A 24,596-nucleotide genomic window follows, 5' to 3' on the forward strand; every position below is an offset into this window, starting at 1 on the left:
GGTTCCAGCTTCAGGCACTTAATACCCACACAAAAAAACTAGCCATGTAATCTTGGGCAAGTTACTTAACCCCAGTTGCCCTCCAAAAAAGCAAAAAAAAGAAAGAAAGAATAAGGCAGAGGCAGAGATGGAAAAATAAGAGGTTATAATCATACAAGAAAATTTCAGCATTCAGGATCATGGAGGTAGCCCATTCCTGTGAATATCCAAGGTATGATGAAGTCATGAGTCATAGGAATGGAGGAGACTGATGAACTAGGAGGCCAAGGAAGATTCATTCCTGATTGACATGTTTTACTAAAGGGATATTGAAGAGAATATTTGTGTTTAGACAAATTTGGACAAGATGGTTTTTGGAGTACCTTTTATAGCTGGTATTAAATCCTTCTATGATGGTATTACATATTCTTTAATCCATTTATTTTCCTACAAGTAGAAGATTTTAGTTCTGAATCAGTGATCCTGGCTTATACATTCCAATGAAAAACAACTCAGATATCCAGCCATCAGGCTCACAGAAATTCATATGTAACTCAACATTATGGAGTGCTAGTGGTTTAGGACCATAGCCTCTAGTTCAGAATAGTGTTACTGTCCTTGATAATGTGGAGTGTTTTCCACTTTAGTATCTAAAACAATATTGACCCCAGTTTGGAAGCTTAAAGACTCTACATGCCTTGCTGCCTTTGATTCTGTGCCAACATCATTGCCAGTTTCTAGGAAAATAGTAACAGTGGGCTCTAGTAGCAAAAACCTCAGACAATTCCATCTGCCAAGCTGATGGAACCTGCAACATCTTGACAAAAGGCTGTCTTGGTTTTGTTTTATCTTCACATGCTGGAAATATCATATTAAAACTGATTTTTTTGAGCAGTAATGTCTCTTTTAATGAAGAGAATCCTTTTAATGACATAGTGTACTGCCAAAAACTTCCATATCAGAGATAGAAAAAAGATAAACCTGTAGATAGAGAATTGGACAGGTCTTCAGAAACCATTTACTGCAACCCCAAAGCCCTAAAAGGGTTGGGAAACCCGAATACCACTAAAGTCTTTGATAATTGTTAGAAAACTTAAATCAGCCTCTAGGAAGCTTCTAGCCCATTCCTCAGTCATTTGATTACAAGAACAAAAAGAATTCCACTTCCACTTGGGATCAATTGAAAGAGGATCATTTGAAGACATTATGGGCCTATTTTTTGGTAAAATAGACAAGTGAGGGCTTGGTAGGTCTTTGGGTATTTGAAGGGGCTAGGTTGTGGAAGAGGGAAAACTTGTTCCATTAATTAGGAGATGCATGGGAAAGTTACAGAATGGAAGATTTTGGTTCAACATAAGGAAAAAAAAACACCCTTCTTTCCTACAACAGAGATGACAAAAGTAGAATTGAGTGTTTCAGGAAGTGTTTTCCTCTTGCCAAAGATGTTGAAGCAGAGTCTGGTCCACCACTTGTTGGCAGTGTTGCAGAAGGAATTGTAGGTGATGGACAGCTTCAACTAGATGACTGCTCAGGTCACCTTCAAATTCCTAAAGCCCAGAGATTCTGTGAGTCCTGACTGAGAGTAACTGATAATTGAGACAACTCCGAATTATTCTTTTAATAGATGAAAAGGATAAGGCGGGAGCAGTCACTGGGTGCCCCAAAAGGTAAAACAAAAGGAGACTAAAGATGCAAATGAACTACAAATGGTAGATATCAAGACCTTTTCCTGTTTTGTCCAGCAGAGAGCTGAGATTGGATGCCTAATTCAGGAAAAGCAACAATGAAGTCTGAGGTATCTAAGACAAACTTTACTTCACAATTTTGCTTCAACTCTATTTCCATTAACTTTCCAGATAAAAACAATGAGGAGACATTTATTTGGTCCTATACAGCTGTGCACGTGTCAGCAAGATTTTGATGTATAAGATATATACTAACTGTGCTTTGCAAGATTTATGATTTATGTTTTTTTTTTAATGTGATTTACTTTAATCATAAAATTTTGTTCCTAGAAGACTTATTAGTCAAGATAACACCATATTTGAAGCTTGGTACCTTAGAGGAAAAAGTAATAGGGTTTGGTAATGAACATAAATCAGTCCTCCTGATCCTTGTTTTTGGTGACAACCAGGAAAAACACAGGTTAAATGAAACATTTATGAAGCTGGGCTTAATATTTGAATGTAGTTGTTATAGGGGTATGCGGCCACCACAGAATCCCCAAACAATTTCAAGTGATCGATAGTTATTGCTCTGGAGAATTCCAAGGTGGCAGCAAGAGGAGTCTGTTCCAAGGCAAGATTTAAGCCTAAACTTATTAAGAAACCAGTCGTGTTCAACACATCCCCCTTCACTCTCACCATAGAGATGATTGGAAGCAGCTCTGTTCTATAGTGAATAGAGTTCTGAATAGCGAGTCAGAAAGACCTGGGTTTGGACCCTCCCTCACTTAATGAAGTAGCCCTTGACAAGTCACAAAAATATTCTGGGCTTCTGTTTCCTCATTTGTAAAGTGGTGACAATAATAATAGCAGTGATCTCACTGGGTTTTTATACAGAGCAAAAAGAAATTGATATATGCTTTTTAACCTAAAGATGCTATTTATTATAAAGGCTAGTTCTTATTAGGACACTGATGTCTGACTAAAAGGAATTTTTCAATTTTTGTTTTGTAAAGCAAGATGGGGCACATTTTGAATCCTTGCTATATGTTAATTTCTCTTTTGTGGACGATATACTTGGCGTTCCTCATTTAGTAGCCAGAAACCTTTGCTCTGCTGATACTGGTTCTGTTGAGCCTTTCTCTTTCACCATTGCGATGTCTTTTACTAGCCTAGTAGGAAGCAAAAGAGATGAAACTCAAATTTGTTGCTAGTTAGTCTCAGAACATGCTCTCAGTGGACTAGACCAGCCCCTCAGTAATTTCAAGGTACTAGTCTCAGCTCCCCTTCAGTGCTTAGTTATTTCTATTTGATTCAGTCCAGTGCAGTGTTAAGATAATTACCTCATTATTGTTCAAGGCTGTCAGTATATCTAGAAACTGGCAACAAGTAAATTCATTTATTTATTTTTGTGGAAAGTGAAATAATAGGCTTTAGTGAAATAATTATTATGTACAGATGGTTTTCAAAAAGAAGATTTCAAATGCATTTGGGGGGGGGGGAAAGCATTTGAACTTTTGTCTACTTAATACATTAACTTATATCCTCTCCCTTTCCCTTCCTACCCTCAGTTTTGACAGGGACAATTTTAATTTAAAACAAAATCCCAGAACAATTTTTTCTCTCTTGTGGCTTCCACCCACTGTTTGTGCCCCCGACACAATGAACACAGTTTGACTTAAAATAGCATCTATTTATTCCATCAGAAGTTACTCTCTGGGAGTAGTTGTCTTTTTGTAAATGAATAAAGGGTTGCATCAAAGGACTGATTGTCCATAAATCTGGTGAAGCAAAGGGGTGAAGTACTCTCTTATTTTACTCTAACTAGCTAGGATCGTCTCTTTGTTTCTGTCCTCTGGTTCCTTCTTGTCTCATCTGACCTAAGGGTGGTTGTTGTTCATTTATTTCAGTCATGGCCAACTCTTCATGACCCCATTTGGGGTTTTCTTGGCAAAGACACTGGAGCGGCTTGCTATTTTCTTCTCCAGTTCATTTTACAGATGAGGAAACTGAGGCAAACACGGTTTAGTGACTTACCCAGGGTTACATAGCTAGTAAGTGTCAGAAGTCATATTTGAACTCCTCTCTTCCTGACGCCAGGCCCTGCACTTTATCCACAGTGTCATCTAATTCCTTAAACCATAGGAGAGATTATGAGAAATTGAATAATGAATTGATTTAGGATAAATCCTAGCTTCTTCCTGCCTTTGACCACAGTGATTCAGATCAAACCTGAAACTTGATAGGAAATTCTGAATATAAATTTCCAAATTTTAAGCATTATTATTATTATATAGTCACTTTGTATCCTTCCAAAACATGATAAACTTCAAAGTGTCCTTAAATCCTTTGCTTCTAAATTTCTGTTAACTTTACCATTTAGTATTGTGCAACTCTGAGTGAGCTTGAAGATTAATGAAGGGTGCAGAGAATGGTAGCTGTATGCCAGGACCTATATCCTTGGGTAATTTTTCCTGTCCTCCTCTCTTTAGTTAATTAATTAATCCATCCATCCATTCATCCATCCATTTACTCATCCAGTGTGAAGAACTTCTTATTTTTTTTTTGGAGGGGGGAAGACAGGGCAATTGAGGTTAACTGACTTGCCCAAGGTCCCACAGCTAGTAAGTATTAAGTGTCTGAGGTAGAATTTGAACCCAGCTCCTCCTGACTCCAGGGCCAGTGCTTTATTCACTGTGCCACCTAGATGCCCCTGGAGAGCTTCTTCTGAGTATCTTAGAGGATGGTTGGGAAAAACTGAAATGCTAAGTGATTTTCCCAGGTTCACATATCCAGTATGTTTCAAAGGGGAGACTTGAACACAGGTCACCCTAACACCATGTTGCATTGTCATATATTCACAATTAAGAGATAACTGACTATTATATTGTAATCCCATGAATCTTCTAACCTTAGAGCAAAAAAAATCAGGAATAAAAGATACATCAAACAAATTTCACCTCAGACAACAGCCTGGGCAAGCTATTTAAACTCTCTGAGCCTCAGTTATTTAATCAATAAAATGGGGGTGATGATAACTCCCAATTTATTAGGTTGTTGGAAGGATCAAATTAAATATTGTGCCTAAAGCACCTTGCTAACCTTAAGGTCTGATATAAATGTGAGTTTTTAGGTTCAATTAAAAAAAATTTAAATTACATTTTAATAGCTTTTCCTTCTGTGAGTTTCATTTACTCTTCTAATGGAATTCTTTATTTTCATTTCATGTTTTAAAATCACTCTTTTTTGTGCAAGTAAAATTAGAAAAAAATTTAATTAAAGATGTTATAAAAACTTCATTCAAGAAAAGGAAGCTGGAATAGCAGTAAATCATTTCAGTGATGTGCTTCCTGATTCTCTACACAAGTAATGCATATTACACTGCCATGCATTGAGCACTATGAGACCTGTGCACACTGCTGAATTCTCTGGGACCTTTGTAAGCCTGTGGTCTATTCACAAATGCACCTAACAGTAATGTATACAGTAGCACAATATCATAGAAAAACTTAGACCTTGAGTAATAAGAGGTAGGTTGTGTCATGTCTGGACCCCTTACTAACCACGTGACTTTGGGCAAGTCACTTCTTCCTGAGTCTCAGTTTCTTCACCTGGAAAATGGAGATAGAAAAACACCTACTTCACAGTTCTGGGATTAAAAAAGTACTTTGTAAACCTGAAAATGCCATATAAATGTGGCTTATTATAATTTTAGAAAGTTTAATGAACTCCTTTAGGCATTGAAATTATTTTGTAAGTTAATTAGGGACTGATTTTGCAGATATTCTGCATATTTCCTAATTTCTCCACCCTTGAGATCAAACTTTTGAACTATACTATTCAACATTTTTAATGAATGACTTGGGTAATAGTAACTAGCATTCTATTATAGTACTTACTGTGCTCCAGACACTGTGCTAAGAATTTTACAAATATTATCTTATTTGATCTTCAAAAATCATCTAAGATTGATGCAATTATTATCATCCCCATTTTACAGTTGAGGAAAAACAGATAGCCAGAGGTTAAGTGACTTAGCCAAGGTCATACAGATAGTAAATATCTGAGGCTGCATCTTGTAATACATTTGAGAAATTGGAGACCCTAATTGGTTAAGCAACTTGTCTAAAATGACACTTTTACTAAGGGCAAATGACTAACATTCAGACTCAGCTCCACTGACTCCAAATCCAGCATTCTTTTCACTCTTTCAGGCTGTCATGTTTAAGTATGATTTGTCTTAGTCCTTGGTTTTGAAGGATTTTTCATGAGAATGTACCTCTGAAATTATAATAGAAGTGAAATAGGGAACATGATTTGATTTACAAAATCTTGATTTACATGCAACTTTTTGAAAATGGATCTGCTGTGGAGACTTAAATCTTCTGATGTAACTGTGATATTATGAATATTTCTGAATTTTAAAATGCATTATGCCAAAATTGAGGTAGTTTAATTTGAAACTTTTTTTTCAAATAATTGTAAGTTTTAAAAAAATAAATAACTAATACGGAATTTTTGAGACAAATTACTTGGAACATGGTAAAGATAAGAGGTTGGTGACTTTATTACTATAAAATAGTAAAATTTTATAAACCTCAAAGGGAAGTAGTATGGTTTAGTAATAGAAGGCTGGCTTTGGAGTCTGGAAGACTCATATATATGCTGCTATTGGTACTTGTGGGCAAGCTACTTACTCAACCTGTGGGTACTCCCAGAGAACATTCTGATTGAAAGTTATAAAGGAGTAGCAGACCTGTCTAGGTTGATGGAATTTCCACACTGGGAATTCCTGACACTGATGAAATCACAAGACTGTGCCCCCCTCCCCCAAAATGAACCCTACAGTTTATCTAACAATACTAATCTACTATATGAAATAGTTTTTCAAACTATGCGTATTTTTTTATGAAAAATTAGGAAATCCTAACTTTGGAATACCTTTCAGTAATCTAAAATCATCACATTTGGCTATGACATCTTTTGTATTTTTTGCTTTGAAAAATTTTGTCAACTTTTTATTACATATTTTAAAGTGTAAAAAGTAGACATTCCTAAAAATCTAGGTTGATTTTGGAAAGTTGACACCATTAATTAGAATGTTTTAGTTATGATTATGATGCAGCCTAATGATTACATCAGTGACCTCTGGCTAGAATAACATTTTTTTTTTTTGCTTTTTGAAGGGTGGAAGGAAGAGCAGTTGGGGTTAAGTGACTTGCCCAAGGTCACACGACTAGTAAGTGTTAAGTGTCTGAGGCTGGATTTGTACTCAGGTCCTCCTGACTCCAGGGCTGGTGCTCTATTCACTGCACCACCTAACTGCCCTTGGAATAACATTTTGACTAGGATATATTAATTCATAAAATGTTTTACAAATCAAATATATGTGGAAGGAGTAAGCTTATGCTAATAAAACATATAGCAACCAAAACGTGTGTATACACACAAAGAGCTATGTGTATGAGACATGTTTATAAATATATACTTATGTGCTGTTCCACATTTAGGTGCAATACTGGAGATTGTATCTATTTATCAGTTGACAACCAATTTTAAAAATGACTACTATTTGCTAGATATTAGTAATACAAAGAGAAAACCTTAGTAGCTCCTACCCTTGAACAGCTTAATTTCTGTTGGTCAGAATGTGTATATATATATATATAAATATTCACTAAAGAAACACAAGATTATTTGCAGGCAGAGGGCCCTTGCTGTTAGGAAGATCAGGAAAGACATCAATCAGTCAATCAGTCAACAAGCATTTATTAAATATCTACTACATACCAGGCACTGACATGTAGAAGATGGGGCTTGAGCCAAGTTTTGAAGGAAATTAGGTATTCCAACTAATGGTGAAGAGAAGAGAGAGACTTCCAGTTATGGGGGACAATTAATGCAACGATCTGGAGACAGAGGATGGATTGTCATAGGTGAGGAATAACAAGAACACTGGTTTGGCTAGACCATAGAGTTTGGGAAGAAGAGTAATGTATAATAAGACTGGAAAGATAGATTGGGGTCAGGTTGTGGAGGGCTTTAAAAGACAAAAAGAGATTTTTATATTTTATCCTAAGTAGAAATAGGGAACCATTAGAGTTTATTGAATAGGTAAATTAAATGGTCACTTGTTTTAGGAAAACCACATAATTAGCTGTGTGGATTATGAATTGGAGGAGAAATTTGAGGCAAGAAGGCCAAATGGGGGCAATTGCAACAGTCTTGTTGAGGGGTGCTGAAGGCCTGAACTAGTGTGGCAAGTATGTAACTAGAGAGGGGGGTATGGTTGCAAGAGACATTGTTCTGATAAAAACAAAAAAAATTTGGCAACTAACTGAATATGTGGGATAAATGAGAAATTCCAAATAAAGTCAAGCTTGTAAACATGGTATACTGGACAGAATATAGTGGCCTCAGTAGGGGTGAAATCAAAGTACAACCATAAAGGGAAAACTTGAATATGATATTCTGTTGTTTTCATCTATTTGAATAGTACAGGAACCACGAGGTCAATGGATAAAGTCTCCATTAGACAGCATTGAATAAGTAGCAGAATGAAATTCAGAGAGGGAGAAGATGGAGACTCTGTCTGTGTGAGCATTCTTATGTACTATTTTCCACGTGTGTATATGTCTGAGAAATAACTAAAGACAAAAATCACATTTAGTGTGAAAAATAATGATAAGCAAATTCAACAATTCTGCTCCTTTTTTTGTGCTTGCATATTATACATTTCTGAAGCAAGAATCCTTGCCTTGGCAATGATGACCTGGGGTCTCAAAGGACATTCTAGTGGAGCTACTGCAAATTCTGGAAAAAGTCTATCAGGTTAAAACATCTCCAAAGATATGTGCTATATAGGGACCAGCCTAACTAACTATATCAATACCTCATTGGTAGGTTGACCACTAGGTGATGAATTATTTAACCCTGGCAACAAGGAAAAAATGTAATATTAAAATATTCTTCAGTCCTTCTACTTCTACAATAGCAATGGCAAAGAATCAGAAAATAAGCCAGAAGGTTCTAAGAAATGCATTTTTTAGACCGTCTATAGTCATCAACTTGACCATGGACTCTGAACATGAAATCTTTGCCTCACAATCAATATATTTTCACATTAATGGGAGAATTGAACCAACTCAGTATTAACATGCTCATCATAAACCAAATCAGAAAACTCAGGAAAGTTGCCAAAAGGCAGGATGTCTCAGGTTCTTTTTTGAGTATCTAACAAAGGAATTGGTTGAGTTGGTTTCATTCTGTGCTCAAAGGCAATAAAATGATAATTTCACAAGAGACTTGCTCATCTTGTCTTGTAGTGCCATATCGAACATTAGTTAAAAGGGCAAAGAGATGTTAATTGCAACTTATGCATCAACATCTGCTTCAGAGAAAAAAGGTAAAGAAATTCTTCTAAGAAAACAAACTGAGTTAACATATATTTATATACTTGGCAATTTCAATTTGAAGATGAATATAGGAGAGGATAGAAAAAAGTGTGTTGGAAAACATGGTTCAGGTTTAAGAAATGAAAAATCACAAAGGCTTGTTGGACTACTTAGAAACTTCACAACAGCATATACTTTCTTTGAGAGTTGAAAGCCACTACACTCGGCAAGCACTGAGACACATTACAAAAATAATTACTTATGTAAAAATGCAGGAAATGAATGATGACTTACTGGTGTGGGAAGTCATATTAGAACTAGTTGTTTGTGCCCTGTGCAGCTATCAATGAGTTAAAAGTGAAAATCAAAATCAAATTAGAGGAAAGAATAATGAGATGAAGACATTGCATATAATTGAAAGAAATTAAACCTGACCTAACCAAATAAGATAGTAATGCTGAATAATGGAACATGGAAAAAAGACAAAGATTTTGACTTTAAAAAATACCTTTCTTTTTATAAGCTTAACCATTGCAAAAATAGATCTGTTCTAGGCTTGTTGTGCATTTTTTTTTATTAATGACTTGAATGAAAGCATAGATAGCCTTTGTAAACTCTACAGATGGTACTTGGAGGTCTATCTGGCAGGTTCAGTGTTGAAGTCAGGATCAACCAAAGATTGCTAGTGATTAGAATAATGATAAAATTTAATAGAGCCAGGTCTAAAGTCCTACAACTGGGCTCCAAAAATGAGCTGAACAAATATAAGATGGGAGAGATTTGACTGGAAAACAATTCATATGAAAAACTTCTAGCAGTTAAATGTAATTTTCTCCCCTCACATCCCCCAAAACTAATGTAATGAAATTTTAGATTTCATTAAGAGAAACACAGAGTCCAGAACAAGGAAACAATGGAAGTCCCATTGTGCTTTGCTCTGTCTTTATCATTTAGGGAGTTTTGTGTTCTGTTCTAGGTACCACATTTTATTTAGGAAATTGACAAGCTTGTATATGCATACTACAGTGTCCAGGATGGTTAAGGCTGTTGAAATCCATGCATCCATCAGGAAAGAACTGCTAATATTTAATGTAGTGAAGGTAAACTCAAAAGGAACATGAAAGTTGTCTTTGACTTATGTCCTCTGTATTCTAGCCAAACTGGTCTATTTGCATTTCCTTTAATTAAACACTCCATCTCTAGCCACTGTGCATTTGCACAGTCTGTCTGTGATACATGGAATACACTTCCTTTTTAGTTTCACTATTTTCCTTCCAGGTTTCAGTTTATACTTCACTTCGTACTGGAAGTCTTTCTAATTCCCTTGATATTTAGTGCTCCCTACTTCCTCTTCAAATTATATATAAAATTATATGTTTCATATCCCTTGCCTCCCTTTACTCCCACCAGTGATATGTAAACTCCTTGAAGGTAGAGACTATTTTTTCCTTTGGTCCTTTTATTACCAGTGTTTAGCACATCATTGTAATGGTAATATTATTTTGAATTCAAAGATCCCTTTTTTGTTGGCAAAAGTAGCAGGTACTTAGCACTTAGTAACTGATCAAGCCTCTGTTGGGGAAACAGAAGGTATGAACTCCTGTCTCCTGTTACTGATGTAACAGGAAGGGGGTGGCTGAAACAGGCTGTGTGTATATAAGGAAAAGCCCCAGAGAGGCACAGTCAGAATTTCTTTGAGACCGAGATCTGGTGGCAGAGCAGCTACAGAAGAATGGAGAACTGAATCCTGAGAACTTGTGGTGGTGGAGCTTCTTCTGAACGGGAGTCCACGAGCCCAGGAGCCAGGAGCCAGGAGCCCAGGTGACTGAGGAGGCATGACTGGGATGCTGAGACTTTGTATGTGTGTGGCTTGGTTGAGCCTTGAATTCCCTGGAGCAGAAATGGTGAACAATCTGACATGGACCAGACCCTGTGAACTTCACTGTGGAGCAAGACCTGCCCAGAGAGCTGGTCAAGGATCTGGGAGCTGTCTGCCATTGAACCCAGGTGACAGTCTGGTGAATACAGGTAGAATCTGGGACCATGCAAGGGGAGCCAGGGAATCTGAGAACCAACCCCAAGTCAAGATGAAAAGACCTCTCCTTGGGTACTGAGTAATTATGGAATTATAGTTTACTAGTGACCTAAGGGGTGAAGGGTTTTGTGCAGGATCCTTAATAAGACTTTGATGAATAAGTGACTGATTTGTACTTTGAGTACTTTGAGATATTGTTAATGATAAGTGACTGATTGAGTTAATCAAGACTTTGCCTCATGAGTGGAAGACTTTGTGTAATTTGAGACACTGATAAGTGACTGAGTTAACTTAAGAGTGACTATTTTACTTTGAGACTATGTTGTGAATATTATATTGTGATTTTCTGTAATAAGTTGTAATATTGGGAATGCTGTACCTTGATTTTCTGTGGATGTTTTGCTTTTGTTATGGAATAAATAGAGTGATCACTATACTGTGTAATCAGAACCTTAAAAGCTGTCCACAGTAGCATTCTTCTGGAAAACTTCTGTGCATGGCATTACAATCATAGACACAATCAATGGTCATTGGATTAGATTAGATTGGCTATCCTGTTGAAGAGGGATTGGAATTGATCTACTTGGTCTACGAAGGCAGAAGTAGGAACACTAGGCCGAATGCATTTATAGATAGGATAATTTAGGCTTTGTGTAAGTAAATGCAAAGAAGAAACTTTAGGCTTATGTGAAGAAATAGTTTTAAAAATTAGAGTTATTCAGAAGTTGAATGGACTGCCTCAAGAGGTGGTGGGTTCTTGGAGGTCTTCAAGGAGAGGCTCTATGATTTCATTTTGGGTGTATTCCAGTGGTGACTCCTTTCAAGTATAGGTTGAACTAGATGCCTGCTGATTTCTTTTCCAACTTTTGAGACCGTGATTCTTCTCCAATACCAAGAATCCCTTTCTCCATCTATACTTATTAATTTATTCATCTTTTAAGAATCAGCTTAAATGCCCCCTCTTTCATGAAGCCTTCTAATTGCCCCTAAAACTAATTTCTTCTTTTACATTTAACTTGACAAACATTTATTAAGCAACTGTTTTGTATAAGGTATCATTCTAGATCATTGGAAATACAGACTTTTGATAAGATTTCATATAACTTACATGTTTGGTGAGTAAGAATTAGGAAAACTATAATGCAGAAAAAATGTTCTGCTCTTATTAAACTTACATGTATAATTACGAGTAGAGGGAATTACAAAAGCTATCAGGAAAAATGCATAATTGCATCAGAGAGGTGTGAAACAAAAGTCTAGGTAAGGCAACATCCTTGCTGATGGTTAGGGAAAGTCTCATGGAGATAACTCTCTTCTGATCTCATATAGCTCTTAATATGCTTAAAATGCTATTTTACATGAATTATACTTATTTGTGCACATCTTAATTTCTCAGCCTATAAACTCCTGTGGGCAGAAGACATGTTTTATTTATTTTTGTATATCCTATGCCATGCCATGCAAAGGGTCAAGCTCTACAGAAAGTGTTTAATAAATATTGATTGAATAAATAAATCCAGCTCAGGTTAGGTGTGAAGCTGAAGAAAAAGAACAGGAAAGGTTTTATGAGTACTTTGGTGCATTTATTTTATTTGTAGTCATTTCAGCATCTTTCCTTCCACAGGAGAGAAATGAGCCACATTCTTTCATTACTGCCTTAGTTCAGGCTACCCAGATCCCCAGAGGTTTTTCTATTTCAATTTTTGCTAACTCTTAAAAGAAATAGAATGTAGCAGAACTAAAATATTATCAGTCATTAGTGAGTTTTTGCCTCTAATGTTGTGTCATGGTATTTTCATTACCTTCAGACTTACTTTATTACACATTAGGTGTGTCAGGGCCATATTCTAGCTAAACCATCAACAATTTTTTTAATAGCTGCTTCTTATACACATTTGCTACAGCATTGCATATTCATTCATTGCACTGCTGACATGTTAACTCAACATTTCTCTCTGGTGATTAAGGAGGCATGAAGCATCTAGGATATACTGAAGTAAACAGAAATCAAGATACCAGTTGGTTATAAATCATTCTAGCAAATGTCTTCTGATAGAAATACAGCTCATCCTTTACAACTCAGCTTAAAGCCCACCTTTTTCATAAAGTCCCCTCTTTTTCCCCTGGCTAGGGATGTTCTTTCAGTTAAAATCCACTAGGCATTTATTAAGTGATTGTTAGGTGCCAATCAATTAATCTATCAATCAATAAGCATGTATTAAGGTACATTCTATGTACCTACATAAGTCCCGCCTTCCTGGAGCTGCAATTCTATTATAGGAAATAAAATGTACACATACAAGAAAACATAAAATATATACAAAGTAGACATAAACTCTTCTTGTAGGTAAGAATAGTAACAACTATGGGAAATGGAACAGGTCTCATTTATATGGTGCAACTTGAACAGAGTTTTAAAGGAAGACATCTATTCTAAGAGGAAGACATGAAGAGGGATTGAGTTTTGGGTTGGGGGCATAGATAGCTCATATGAAAGTAGAAAGATAGAATATAGAGGGTCAGGTGTAACACCCTGTTCCAATGTGTAGCTCATTTTTAGCTTACTAGATAATATAATGGCCCCTAAAGTACCTTTGCTTTTCTTCTCTTTAGCTTTAGGAGGTTTGTTTTGGATGACAATTTCTAAATTGAGTCATGATTGCTCTGACCTTCTAGTTACAAAAAAATCCTATCACTTAGGGGCAGAAATTGTGTTATCTAACCTTACATTTCTAACTTTTAACTCCCCGGCTTCTTTGTGGTTGAGGAAAATTCAGTTTACTGGAAACACTTGGTTAACAAGAGAGCAGATTATATTATATTATCTTTGGGTAGGTAGCCATTGGCAAAGGAAGTTGGGGGGAAAGCTGAGTTGTGCTTGGGATTTCTCTCAACCTGGATCTTCCTGTAAGAAATGCCCATAGAACAAGGTCCCTCATGATATTGCCCTTCTCTGCTATAGCTAATTCTTCCCTTTTCTCTATGTTTGCTGCAGCATATGGAATTTAGATGCTCAGAATTTCTTCCTCTCTGCTTCTGAGATAGTTTCTTCTTTGTATACAAAGTACTTAGGACATGAACCAATCTCTTCACACAAAGACACACACAAACACACATATGTATATATTTACATACAAGGATGCATATAATCCTTGTTCACGCTCAGATAATATCGAATGATTCAATATTTAATAAATATTTGCAGCTGGTCAAGGCACCAGAACCAAATGGGGGTGGTTTCAGCCTCACCTTTGAATAGGGAATAAGTTGGTCAGTTTGGTTGGGAAATAGAGTGGGTGAAGAGAATTCTTGTTTAATCAGTCTTGAATGGTATCCTGGAGACAGGTTGTGAGGGACTTTAAATGTGAAAGAAGGACTTTGTATTTAATTGTAACTGCAATGTGGAACCACCATAGGGTCATGAGCAGATCTGTGCAAACAAATTTATAGCTCATTTTTGCTCACCACTTTGTATTATTATATTTTATGCTTGTACCTTATCACCCTAACTAGCTTATAGTGAACATATAGAGTCATTATAGAAAGCAGAATCTTCTCTTCCTTCTATATATGTTGATTGATGACTTTAATTGGTATTCCATTGTGGTTTCATTACAAAGTAATTTCAGTTCTTTTTTTTTCCCTCCCTATGTTTTGAGTTACCAATGTGTTTGGACTGTGCACATACACCTCCTCCACCCTTTCAGAAAAAGCATTTAATTTCACAGGGTTGCATTTTACTTTCCAAAATACTAACAATGTTGATTTTCTTTTTTCTCTTTACATGTTTATAGGGTGCTGAGAAAATTTTGTCAATGAATGAGTCAGGTGAACTGCAAGATCTCTTAACTAAAATTGAGGTAATTATAATTTTAGCTAATTATTTTTTATAAACGACAGTATAAAGATAATTTAATTGCCTCCCTTCTCAAATCACATTGTTTCCCCTATTAGAATGTAAGCTCCTCGGGGGAAGGCACTGCTTCTTGTTTTTGTTGTTTTATTTTTTATTATTATTTGTATTCCCAGTTTTTAATATGCTGTCTTGCACATAATAGATGCTTCATAAATATTTGTTCAATTGAATTCATAGTAAGGGGGGAGGAATTGTACCTATATTTATATCTAAGTATATGTCTATTCATACACACATACACATGCACTGCACACATCTGTATATACAATACACGTGCATATACATACATGTATACTCGCATACATACATACATATGTAGGCTTGAAGGTAGGGACTATTTCAGTTTGGTTTTTGTTTGTTCAGAGCTTAGGGTGATGTTTTTACATGGTAGATACTTTTCTAAATGCTTCTTGAGTAGTTTGCAGGATAGCATTCTTTCCCCTAGAACACACTGCCTTGGGAAAGGCCTAATTTCTGCTTGTGCCTCTGAGACACACAGAAAAATGATGTAGGATACTCTTTTGAAATGTTACTATGTCTTGCTAGTCCTACTGATTATTCTCATCTTCAGGGGAGATGGTTCCTGGGTTCAGAGGGGAAGCAGAGCTCGGTACATAGAGAACCAACCAGATCTCTTATGAGGCTAGGGCTGTTTATCCTTCCTTCCTCCTATAAACCCGAGAAGACTTTCCTTTTGTTGGTTAATGAAAGTAAAACGTCCCATGTTATTCCTGATTCCATGGGGGGAATCAGTTCCATCTCATCTCCATATTATACTCCTTGTGATTCGTCTATGCCTGATTCCCAGGCTTTATTTCTTTGGACTTCCTAAAAGCAGGTCACCTCAGCGTCTGCCTGCAGAATATCTGATCTGTTTTTCATAGGATAGAATATTTTGTTTGATAAAATTAAACACTTGACCCTTAGAGAAGATAAAGTCAGAGAGAGATGTATAAAGTAGCCTGATGCTAAGAATTCATTATAGCAATGAGGATATTTCCGTGGATAAACCCTGGCTAGATTTGGTTGGTGGCTTCACAGATTCAAATATGATGTTTCTGTAGCAGAATTTTTAGATTTTCAGGATGTTTTGGAATATGACTAGATACTTAGATGTTAGGATGGCCTGGTTTCCTTACATGGCATAGCATTGTTGGTAGCATTCACTCCTTATACTCTGTGTCTACATTGAATTACTTGGTATTTCTGTAAAATACATGAGTACTGGGTAGGTCTTTGCTAGACTTCTTGCATTGTCCAGAGTCTACTTAGTGTTCTACCAAGAGTGCTTAATAAATATTCACAGATGGATAGGCTATTGAGCTGAAGAAGTCCTCAGCATTCCTCATTTTACAGATGAATTAATTGTGGTCCATGGAGGCTAAATGATTTGTCATAGTGACTATGGTAGGAAGTAGGGGATTCAGGATTCAGAGTACAGTACAAAAACTGGTAGACTTGAAATCATGGGACAGGACTTCAAAGTTCTTCTCAAACATCTACTACCTGCTTGACCATGGGCATGTCACCCCCACTCCACCTTAGTTTCATCTCTAAAATTATGCAGTTTGACTAAATGGACATGAAGGTCCCTTGCTACTTTCCATCTGTGATCTCATTAAACCTTGGTCCTCTGACTATTAATCCAGCACACTTTCTACAGTACCATGCTTACTATGATTGCATTTAATTAGCAAAAAAATTAAATATTGATAATTATAATATGTATATAATATGATAGATATAAATATAATAATTACATATGTTCTTAACCTCATATCAATTGGGATTGCTATGTGTGAAAATTAGATTTGAAAAAAACCAGAGGCACTATTCCAAATGACTATATATAGCCTATTACCTGTCTTATTGCATGGAAATGCCTATGTTTGTGATGTCTCTACATCAATGAAACATTGATACATACATATATATATATATATATACACACATACATATATAATGACTCTCCTTAAAGAGAATACTGTATTTTAATGTCAGATGTTAAATTATTGTTATAAAATTGCCCAGCAGGTTTCTAGTGGACAGACCCGTGTCTGGGTTGTGGTGACTGGAGCTCAGTCTAGAGTGTCAAAATTTAGAGGTTTGCTGGGGGCATTAATCTTCTTTCAGGAGGTAGAACTCAGGTCATGTATGCTATAAAAATAATTAATTAAAAAGGAAATTCAGAAGTAGAGTGCTTTTTCCTTTGTAGTGATCATAGTCCACTCACATCTCTTCCATCCATCCCTACCCTGCAGTCATCAACAGTGACCTCACAGGCTCATGGTGTCCCAGGGTCCCTGTCACTCCCACTACTAAGCTTTGTGTCATTAGGTCTGAGTTCTTGAGGTCACTATTCTTGTTTTTCCTCCTCCACTCAACTCAATTTATCTTTGAAGGGTTATTTGAGGATATCTTTCATACAGCTGGTCATTTTGTGATGTTTGCCCTAGTCATCCAAATTGCTCGTTACAGCTTTGTTACCAGTAACTTAGACCAAAAGGTAGAAGATTAAGGATCTTATAGCGGTACTCAGGGAGACCCTGAGAATTTATTACATAAATAATGTTGTCTCAGGTCAACATATCTGGGGGTAGATTATGAATATGCTCATCAGTAGCCGATACTATTTCTTACTTTTAAAAGATCCACTGGAATAGTAAAATCCTTATTGCCCAATCCCTTCCAGAGGGAATGGGACTACCATGTGCTGGTGAACAAGGGCCAGGTGGCACAATCCTTTTGTGGAAAAAGGAGCAAGGCTTTAGCCCTGACCTGAAATGATGGAAATCCAGAAACCACTTGAGACCAAGCCAAAGTTGACCAGAAGTAACATCAAATAGGGAAAGAGGGAGGTGTTAAAGAACTCTGAAGCAATGGTTTAAGATCACTACATAATGGGGTGGCTAAGTGGCTCAGTGAATAGAGCACCAGCCCTGGAGTCAGGAGGAACTGAATTCAAATCTGGCCTCAGACACTTGACATGCTTACTAGCTGTGTGACTTTGGACAAGTCACTTAACCCCCATTGCCCTCCAAAAAAAAGCAAAAAAAAAAACCCCTCAAAACAAAATCCCTACATAGTTAGGTGGTCCAGTTTGTCAGTGTTGCCATGATCCCAGACTGGGTTCTTGCTATCTATCATACTGTGCTCATTCAAAGAAGAATGTCACTGTAGCCAATTCAAGGAACCAGAAAGTTTGAATCCTAATGTTATTTCAATTATAACAGATGTGAGTCTCTTGCTTACTACTTACATACTTATGCTTGGCACTTCACATAAGCTAGGTGGCATGATGGATAGAACACTGGAATTAGGAATATCTGAGTTCAAATTGGACCTCAGACAACGATGGGAAGTGTGACCATGGGCAAGTCACTTAACATTTCTGCCTTAACTGTAAAATGGGGATAATAGCACCTACCTTTCAGGGTTGTTGTGAGGGTCAAATGAGATAATATTGCTAAAGCCCTTACCCAGTGCCCGGAACATAGTAGGTGTTAATAAAATAAAATGCTTATTCTACCTTTCCCTTCCATATAATTTGTTCCAAAATGGAAATTTAATGAATCTTCACTGGATAGAAAAAAAGAGAAAATGAAGCTCTCTACAGTGTGTAGCACCTTAATACAGTAACTTAGATAGCATAGGGACTTGATAATTAATCATTACGTCAGATTGGTTCCGTCCTTCTAGATCTGAGTAATTTTGAGGATATCAAAAAGTCAGACATTCAAATGTTTTATAAATGTATTCTGACACACTCATACTGTTTGCCATTTATAGATATAGTTGAATGTTGCATAACAAATGTATTCCTAAAAAGTTGTGTAGAGCATGTGAAATTTTAAGTTTTAGTAGTTTATAATAGTTTTTAAAGTTTTTTTTTTTTTTAAGCAATCGGGGTTAAGTAACTTGCTCAAGGTTACATGGCCAGTTATTTCTGGGTGTGGTGCTGAGTGTCTGAGCCCGGATTTGATCCAGGTCATCCCGACACTGGAGCCGGTACTCCTACTCACCGAGCCACCTGGCCGCCCCTAAGCAATTGGGGTTAAGTAACTTGCTCAAGGTTACACGGCCAGGTGTTTCTGGGTGGGTGCTAAATGTCTGAGCCCAGAATTCGATCTCCAGGTCTTCTCAACACTGGAGCTGGTGCTCTTACTCTCTGTGCTACCTGGCCGCCCCTGTTTTTAAAGTTTTAATAGTCCTAACTACACTAAGGCTTTTGAGATACCTTGCATATATTTAATGTTTTAGAAATCAGATAATTTCCACAAAGAATTAATTGATCAATTTGTGTATATATTCCTTGATTTTGAAGCAAAGTATCTATTCAATTGTATTGACAGGGTTGAATAGCATTAACTATCTGTCTGAATTTGGTGAGCCTCTTGACCTGTCATTTGGTTTTCACATATATAAAATAATAATGATAATATCTAATTCATACTTCATGTGACAAATATCCAAGTATGTAATTTATGTGAAAAAGCTTAGAAAAGCAATAAGCACCTGTGCAAACATGTCATATGATTATGGTTATGCTTCTTCAGCGTGTAGTGGCATGTAACACAGTCCTTTTTAAATTCATTCCCCACTTTGGCCCACTGCTTCCTAACTTTTTTTTTATGAAAAACAAATTTGGGGATGCCTGATAATTAAAGGATGGCCTCATTAAATCTCTTATTTAAATGAATGTTCCTCTTTGAGTGCAAATAATTCACTCCTTACCATATATCTTTTTTTAATCTAGATTTTTTATATATTGTGTTTTTCTAAATGGAACCCACCTCTAACTTAATTTATCTAATGTTTAAGGCTTATAAAATGCATCCCCACACATAAACTTTGTGATTAAGTTAATGCAAAGGTCATTATCCTTATTTTTTAAATGGAGAAATTGATGTTCACAGAAATGATGTGAAGTTTTCCACACTCTGCAGATTTTGACCAACCTGGTCCCTCTCCCAGAGATATAATGTTGTTGGTCACTAATTGGCACTCTCTTCTTAGCTTCTGAGAGATATTGTTTGTTAGAAAGAGAGTTGGAAAGGGAAGAAGGAGAAGCAAAATAGTGCTTAGGAGGGAGTTAGCCTACTTCTCACCTTCTTGGGTATACTGTGTTGAATTTGTAAGAAAGGGTGGCAAAGGTTATTTTGTGATATGATTGTTTGCCAAATACTATTGAAGTGGTGCTGGATATCCTAACACTTTTCCACCTTTTTTCTTTTTTTCCATGTACATATAGAGAGTTCAGCATCCACATGAATGTCCTTCCTGCGGGGGCTTTGGCTTCCTTCCCTGTTCAGTGTGCCATGGAAGCAAGATGTCAGTGTTTCGGAACTGCTTTACAGACTCTTTCAAAGCCCTGAAATGCACAGCTTGTAATGAAAATGGACTGCAGCGCTGTAGGAGTTGTGCAAGCTAAAAACATCTTCCAATACAGAGCCTCATTTTATTAATACCACTCAAGAGTTTGTTATATTCTTTTTTAACGGTTACGTTTATGGGATAATTAATAAACTCCATTTGTAATAATCATTGAATATTTGCTGAAATCATGTATTTTCCTAAGTGTTAAGGAAGCGGTATATACTATTCACCAAATGCCTAAGACTGGGTTCTCTATTTAATCACTAAGAGGGTAATGCTGACACCATTCACTAAGTAAGAGCTTCTTGTCAAACACTCATTTTGAAGGTTACACATAATAACATCAGAAGATACCAAGCTCTCTTGGGCTCTCAGACACCCGACTACCTCCCTCCCTTTAGCTGTCTTTCTCTTTTGTGTGTGGCAGTATTTGTCTTGTCTTTGAAGTCAAAGGGTTTAATGTGAATTTATGTGCTTGGGTGAGTACCACTCACATGGGGAAACTCATCTCTTCACTCTATCCCAGCTACTTCAGAGGAAGTTGTTTATATAAAAACATATTCACATGAAGTACATTAATCATCCTATTAGAAAGCAATAAAATAAATACATTAATTACCCCAGCATTGTCCTTTCATCCCATGCCAATTCCTCCAAATACTCGGAGCCTCCCCACCCCTGTTGGGAGGAAAGCCAAGACCTGAGAACTTGGTTCTCTCCAGTTAACCTCACAAGAAAGTAGCAGGTATCTACCCATAATTTTTTTCATCCGCAAAACAAAAACAAACAACAAAACCCCTCAAAGAGTCAGTGCCTAGTCAGGGACAGGAATTCAGGAACCCTGGGCCTTTCAGTTGGTCTCTATCTCTTGAAGTGACTTGAATTCAACACCACTTGCAAAATGGATCAGATGCTGATTTGTTCCTCCAGGTCACCCCGTATTTGCCCCTGCTTTTGCTGCTATGGAGGCTATGCTATTGCTTGACTCTGGACATCTCTCCAGACTGCTATTCCTGCTCTGATTGCATGCTGTTATGTCTGGGTCATACCCCAGAGGGTACAGATTCTTGCTATTAAAATCTAATGGTAGGGGCAGCTAGGTGGTGCAGTGAATAGAGCACTGGCCCTGGAGTCAGGAGGACCTGGGTTTGGATCTGGCCTCAGACACTTAACACAAAAAATAGCCATGTGACCTTGGGTAAGTCACTTAAACCCAAATGCCCTCCAAAAAAATCTAATTGTAGTACACCAGGAAGCTGAGGAGCAGTATAGCTCCCAGCCAAGCACCAGATTACCTCTCTCTTTCCTTCATCAAAGTTTGAGGTGTCCTGTATCCCACATTATTTCCACTATGTCCCCATTTGAAACATTCAACCTTCATCTTGGCTCCAAAGCTTGGTAGGCTGGACTAATAAACTTCTTTAACCAGGTATGCCTGATAATTCTTTTCCCAGGAAGATATGAAGTACAGGTGAAAGTCTGTGAAGGTGTTATGTTAAATGTCATTATTTAGAATATGATAGACACAGGTAATAATTTCATCTACAGAATGTAGTTCCTATATGGATACTAAACATATCATATTTGCAAGAAGCTAGCTTTATTCTATGAAACAGTACATGATCAATAGAGAAAAATGAAAACATTTAAAATATAAAATTAAGGACATAAATCTCATGCCATGTAACATCATATTGGAATTATAGAATGACTAGATATATAGATTACATGCAGAAATATATAACATGTACATGTACCTTCATGCCATGGCATAATAGCATAAACAGCAAAGAGTGCTAATACATTAAGAAAAGCAAATTGCATAGCAAACACATAGGCCTTAATTAATACATAACAGTATTATACACGTTGCTGAAAAAGCATCCAATAAATGCATGCATATACTATGGCAAAAAGTATCTTTTGACTGTATGGGAAACAACTTTCCATTTCTTTTAATGAACTATGAGAAGTTTGGCAACTGGCTGAATTGACTCCTTCTGTGGCCTCCTGAGTTTGGGGATGGTCTAGGTGGTTTAGCCCTGCCTCCACATTCTATGTGTGACCTTAGTTTCCTAGAAGCCTCACAATGGAAAGTAAAAAAAAAAAAAAGTTTGCTTCTGGTTCCAGTCTCTCTTTCCACTTTCCAGCTCCCTTTTATGTATTGGTACTTCCCTCAATTTGAATATAAGCTCCTTGAGGACAGGGCCTGTTTAGCAAGCTTTTGTTTACATGCCTTGCACTTAGCACAAAGCTTGGAATATAGTAGGCACTTAATTCATGTTTATGTGTACATGCATATGTATTTTCATGTATATAATGCACATATAATTTATACAAGTTACATGCATGTATATATGGTATTTCGGTATTTATCTATTATATGTATACTATGTATATAAATATATAAAACAATATATACATGCATATATGTATATATAATTGGTAATCGCTCAGCATGTATATATTTGTGTGCATATATGTATATGTATATTGTGTGAATGTGTATGTGTGTGTAATTGGTAATTGTTCACATCCATGGCTACCATAGAGAGTCTGGTGTGTGGCTGATTTGCTCAGACTTGTGGTTCTCCATGAGGTTAGTAAAGTGTGGTTCTAAACCTCTTGATTCCTGTCAAGGCCTATAACTCCTTGAGTAGCTTGCTTTCAATGTCCTGTCAGAAAAGAGAAAAGGACTATACATACACACACACGTATATATGTATGTGTATGTATGTATATGTGTGTATATATAGGTATGTGTATATATAAATAAACATAAATGACTGTGTATATATGTATGTATACACATGTGTGTATACACACATGTATATGTTCATGCATGTATGTATGATAATATATAGGCAATCATAGGAGATTTCTGGTTCCTGGTGGTGTGTACATTTATACATACTGGATAAAATAGTTGATCACGACCAGAGTGTTGCTTATGTTCTTACTATCTCCTTCCAGAGATAAAAAATCTCTCTTGCACAAGACCTAAAGGCTTGTTAGTACTTATACTCTCCCAGGATGTAGCATAATACAGCAGCACTTTCCTCTGAAAACAAAGAACTTAGTTTTATGCTTTGTTTAGATCCTTTTGACAGTCTAGGAAAGTCTATGGACTTTCTTAGTGTAATGTTTTTAAGTGTATAAAATAAAATACAAACGATTACAAAGAAAACCAATTACACTGAAATACACCTATCAAAATTTGAATATTTTAAAAGTTTATAACCTCCCTCCCCCAGGTTAAGAAGCACTGTTAGAGATATTGCCTGCCTCTTGGAGCCAGTAAAATCTGACACATATCTAGTCATCAGTCAGGTAGTGCTTTCAAGGTCATGGATCGCAATACCTTGCAGAGGACCAACCACTTATACTGCTACCACATATGGGATTGGTAAGAGCCTTGTTTATTCCCTTCACATGGTCTGTCTTGAGTTGAGCCTGTGCACAGTAGATTTTCTGTACTGTCCCTTTTGAACTTTGCGAACATTCCAGCACTACAACATTAGGCTCCCTTGATTTCACACCACTTAGCAGATTGAGTGCTAGCCCCTTGAGACTTTGCATTAGTCACCATTGTTTCTTCATCTCATTCACCTACCATTGCTATCATGTTTCAATGTCATGTTCTCTCCAGAATTTGAATGGTTCCTCTCCAGGTAGATATAATGTCCTGAGGATTTTAATTTGGTATAGTAGGGTCCTTGTACTGACCTTTGGCTGGTTTGTTCTCCAGGTTTGACTTTATTCTATAGACAAGTCTTGCTATGTCTCCAGACCATGCCTCCCTTTATAGGTAGGTCATACATTTCCTTTTTCTTCCTCTTCTTTGGTGAGGTGTAGCATTTAGATCCTACATATTGTCTTAAACTCATGTGTTTGTAGAATTCTGGAATGTTTTCCTGTCTTAGATAAGAAAGAATTGCCTCTTTATAAAGTTTAATCTATATTTCACATACACACACATACACTCTTAATAGTCATAGCACCAGGAAGGGAAAAATTTATAATTTGTCTAAGAGGCTCTCCTAGAATTATAATTCTTTTCTGGGTGTTCAATGTCAATGGTTTTTTCCCTTTATACTCTACAGATTTTTACATCTACGCTGTTTATTTTAACTTGAATTGTAATAATAAGGTATGTAGCAATGTACCATATATAGCACTTAAAAAACGCAAGCATAATTAATAAGCAGAATTATACAGATTTAGGGTCAAAT

General features: G+C 36.6%; 1 protein-coding gene and 1 long non-coding RNA gene across 2 annotated transcripts in view; one reads left to right on the forward strand and one right to left on the reverse strand.

Moving 5' to 3' along the window:
* GRXCR1 (glutaredoxin and cysteine rich domain containing 1) overlaps positions 1–20,509 on the forward strand; it is a 132,564-nt gene extending 112,055 nt beyond the window's left edge. The window contains exons 3-4 of the mRNA XM_069105024.1: positions 14,867–14,932; positions 20,240–20,509. Coding sequence (XP_068961125.1) covers positions 14,867–14,932; positions 20,240–20,419 — 246 coding nt within the window. The 3' untranslated portion in view covers positions 20,420–20,509. The remainder of the gene's footprint in view (positions 1–14,866; positions 14,933–20,239) is intronic.
* The window catches only part of LOC138174695 (uncharacterized), a 162,888-nt gene that overhangs the window by 124,912 nt on the left and 13,380 nt on the right, over positions 1–24,596 (reverse strand). The window lies entirely within an intron of this gene.

This window comes from Petaurus breviceps, unplaced genomic scaffold, assembly GCF_028583685.1.
Source record: "Petaurus breviceps papuanus isolate PSGF00001 unplaced genomic scaffold, PetGlider_PUasm1.0 76, whole genome shotgun sequence".
Lineage (NCBI taxonomy): Eukaryota > Metazoa > Chordata > Mammalia > Diprotodontia > Petauridae > Petaurus > Petaurus breviceps.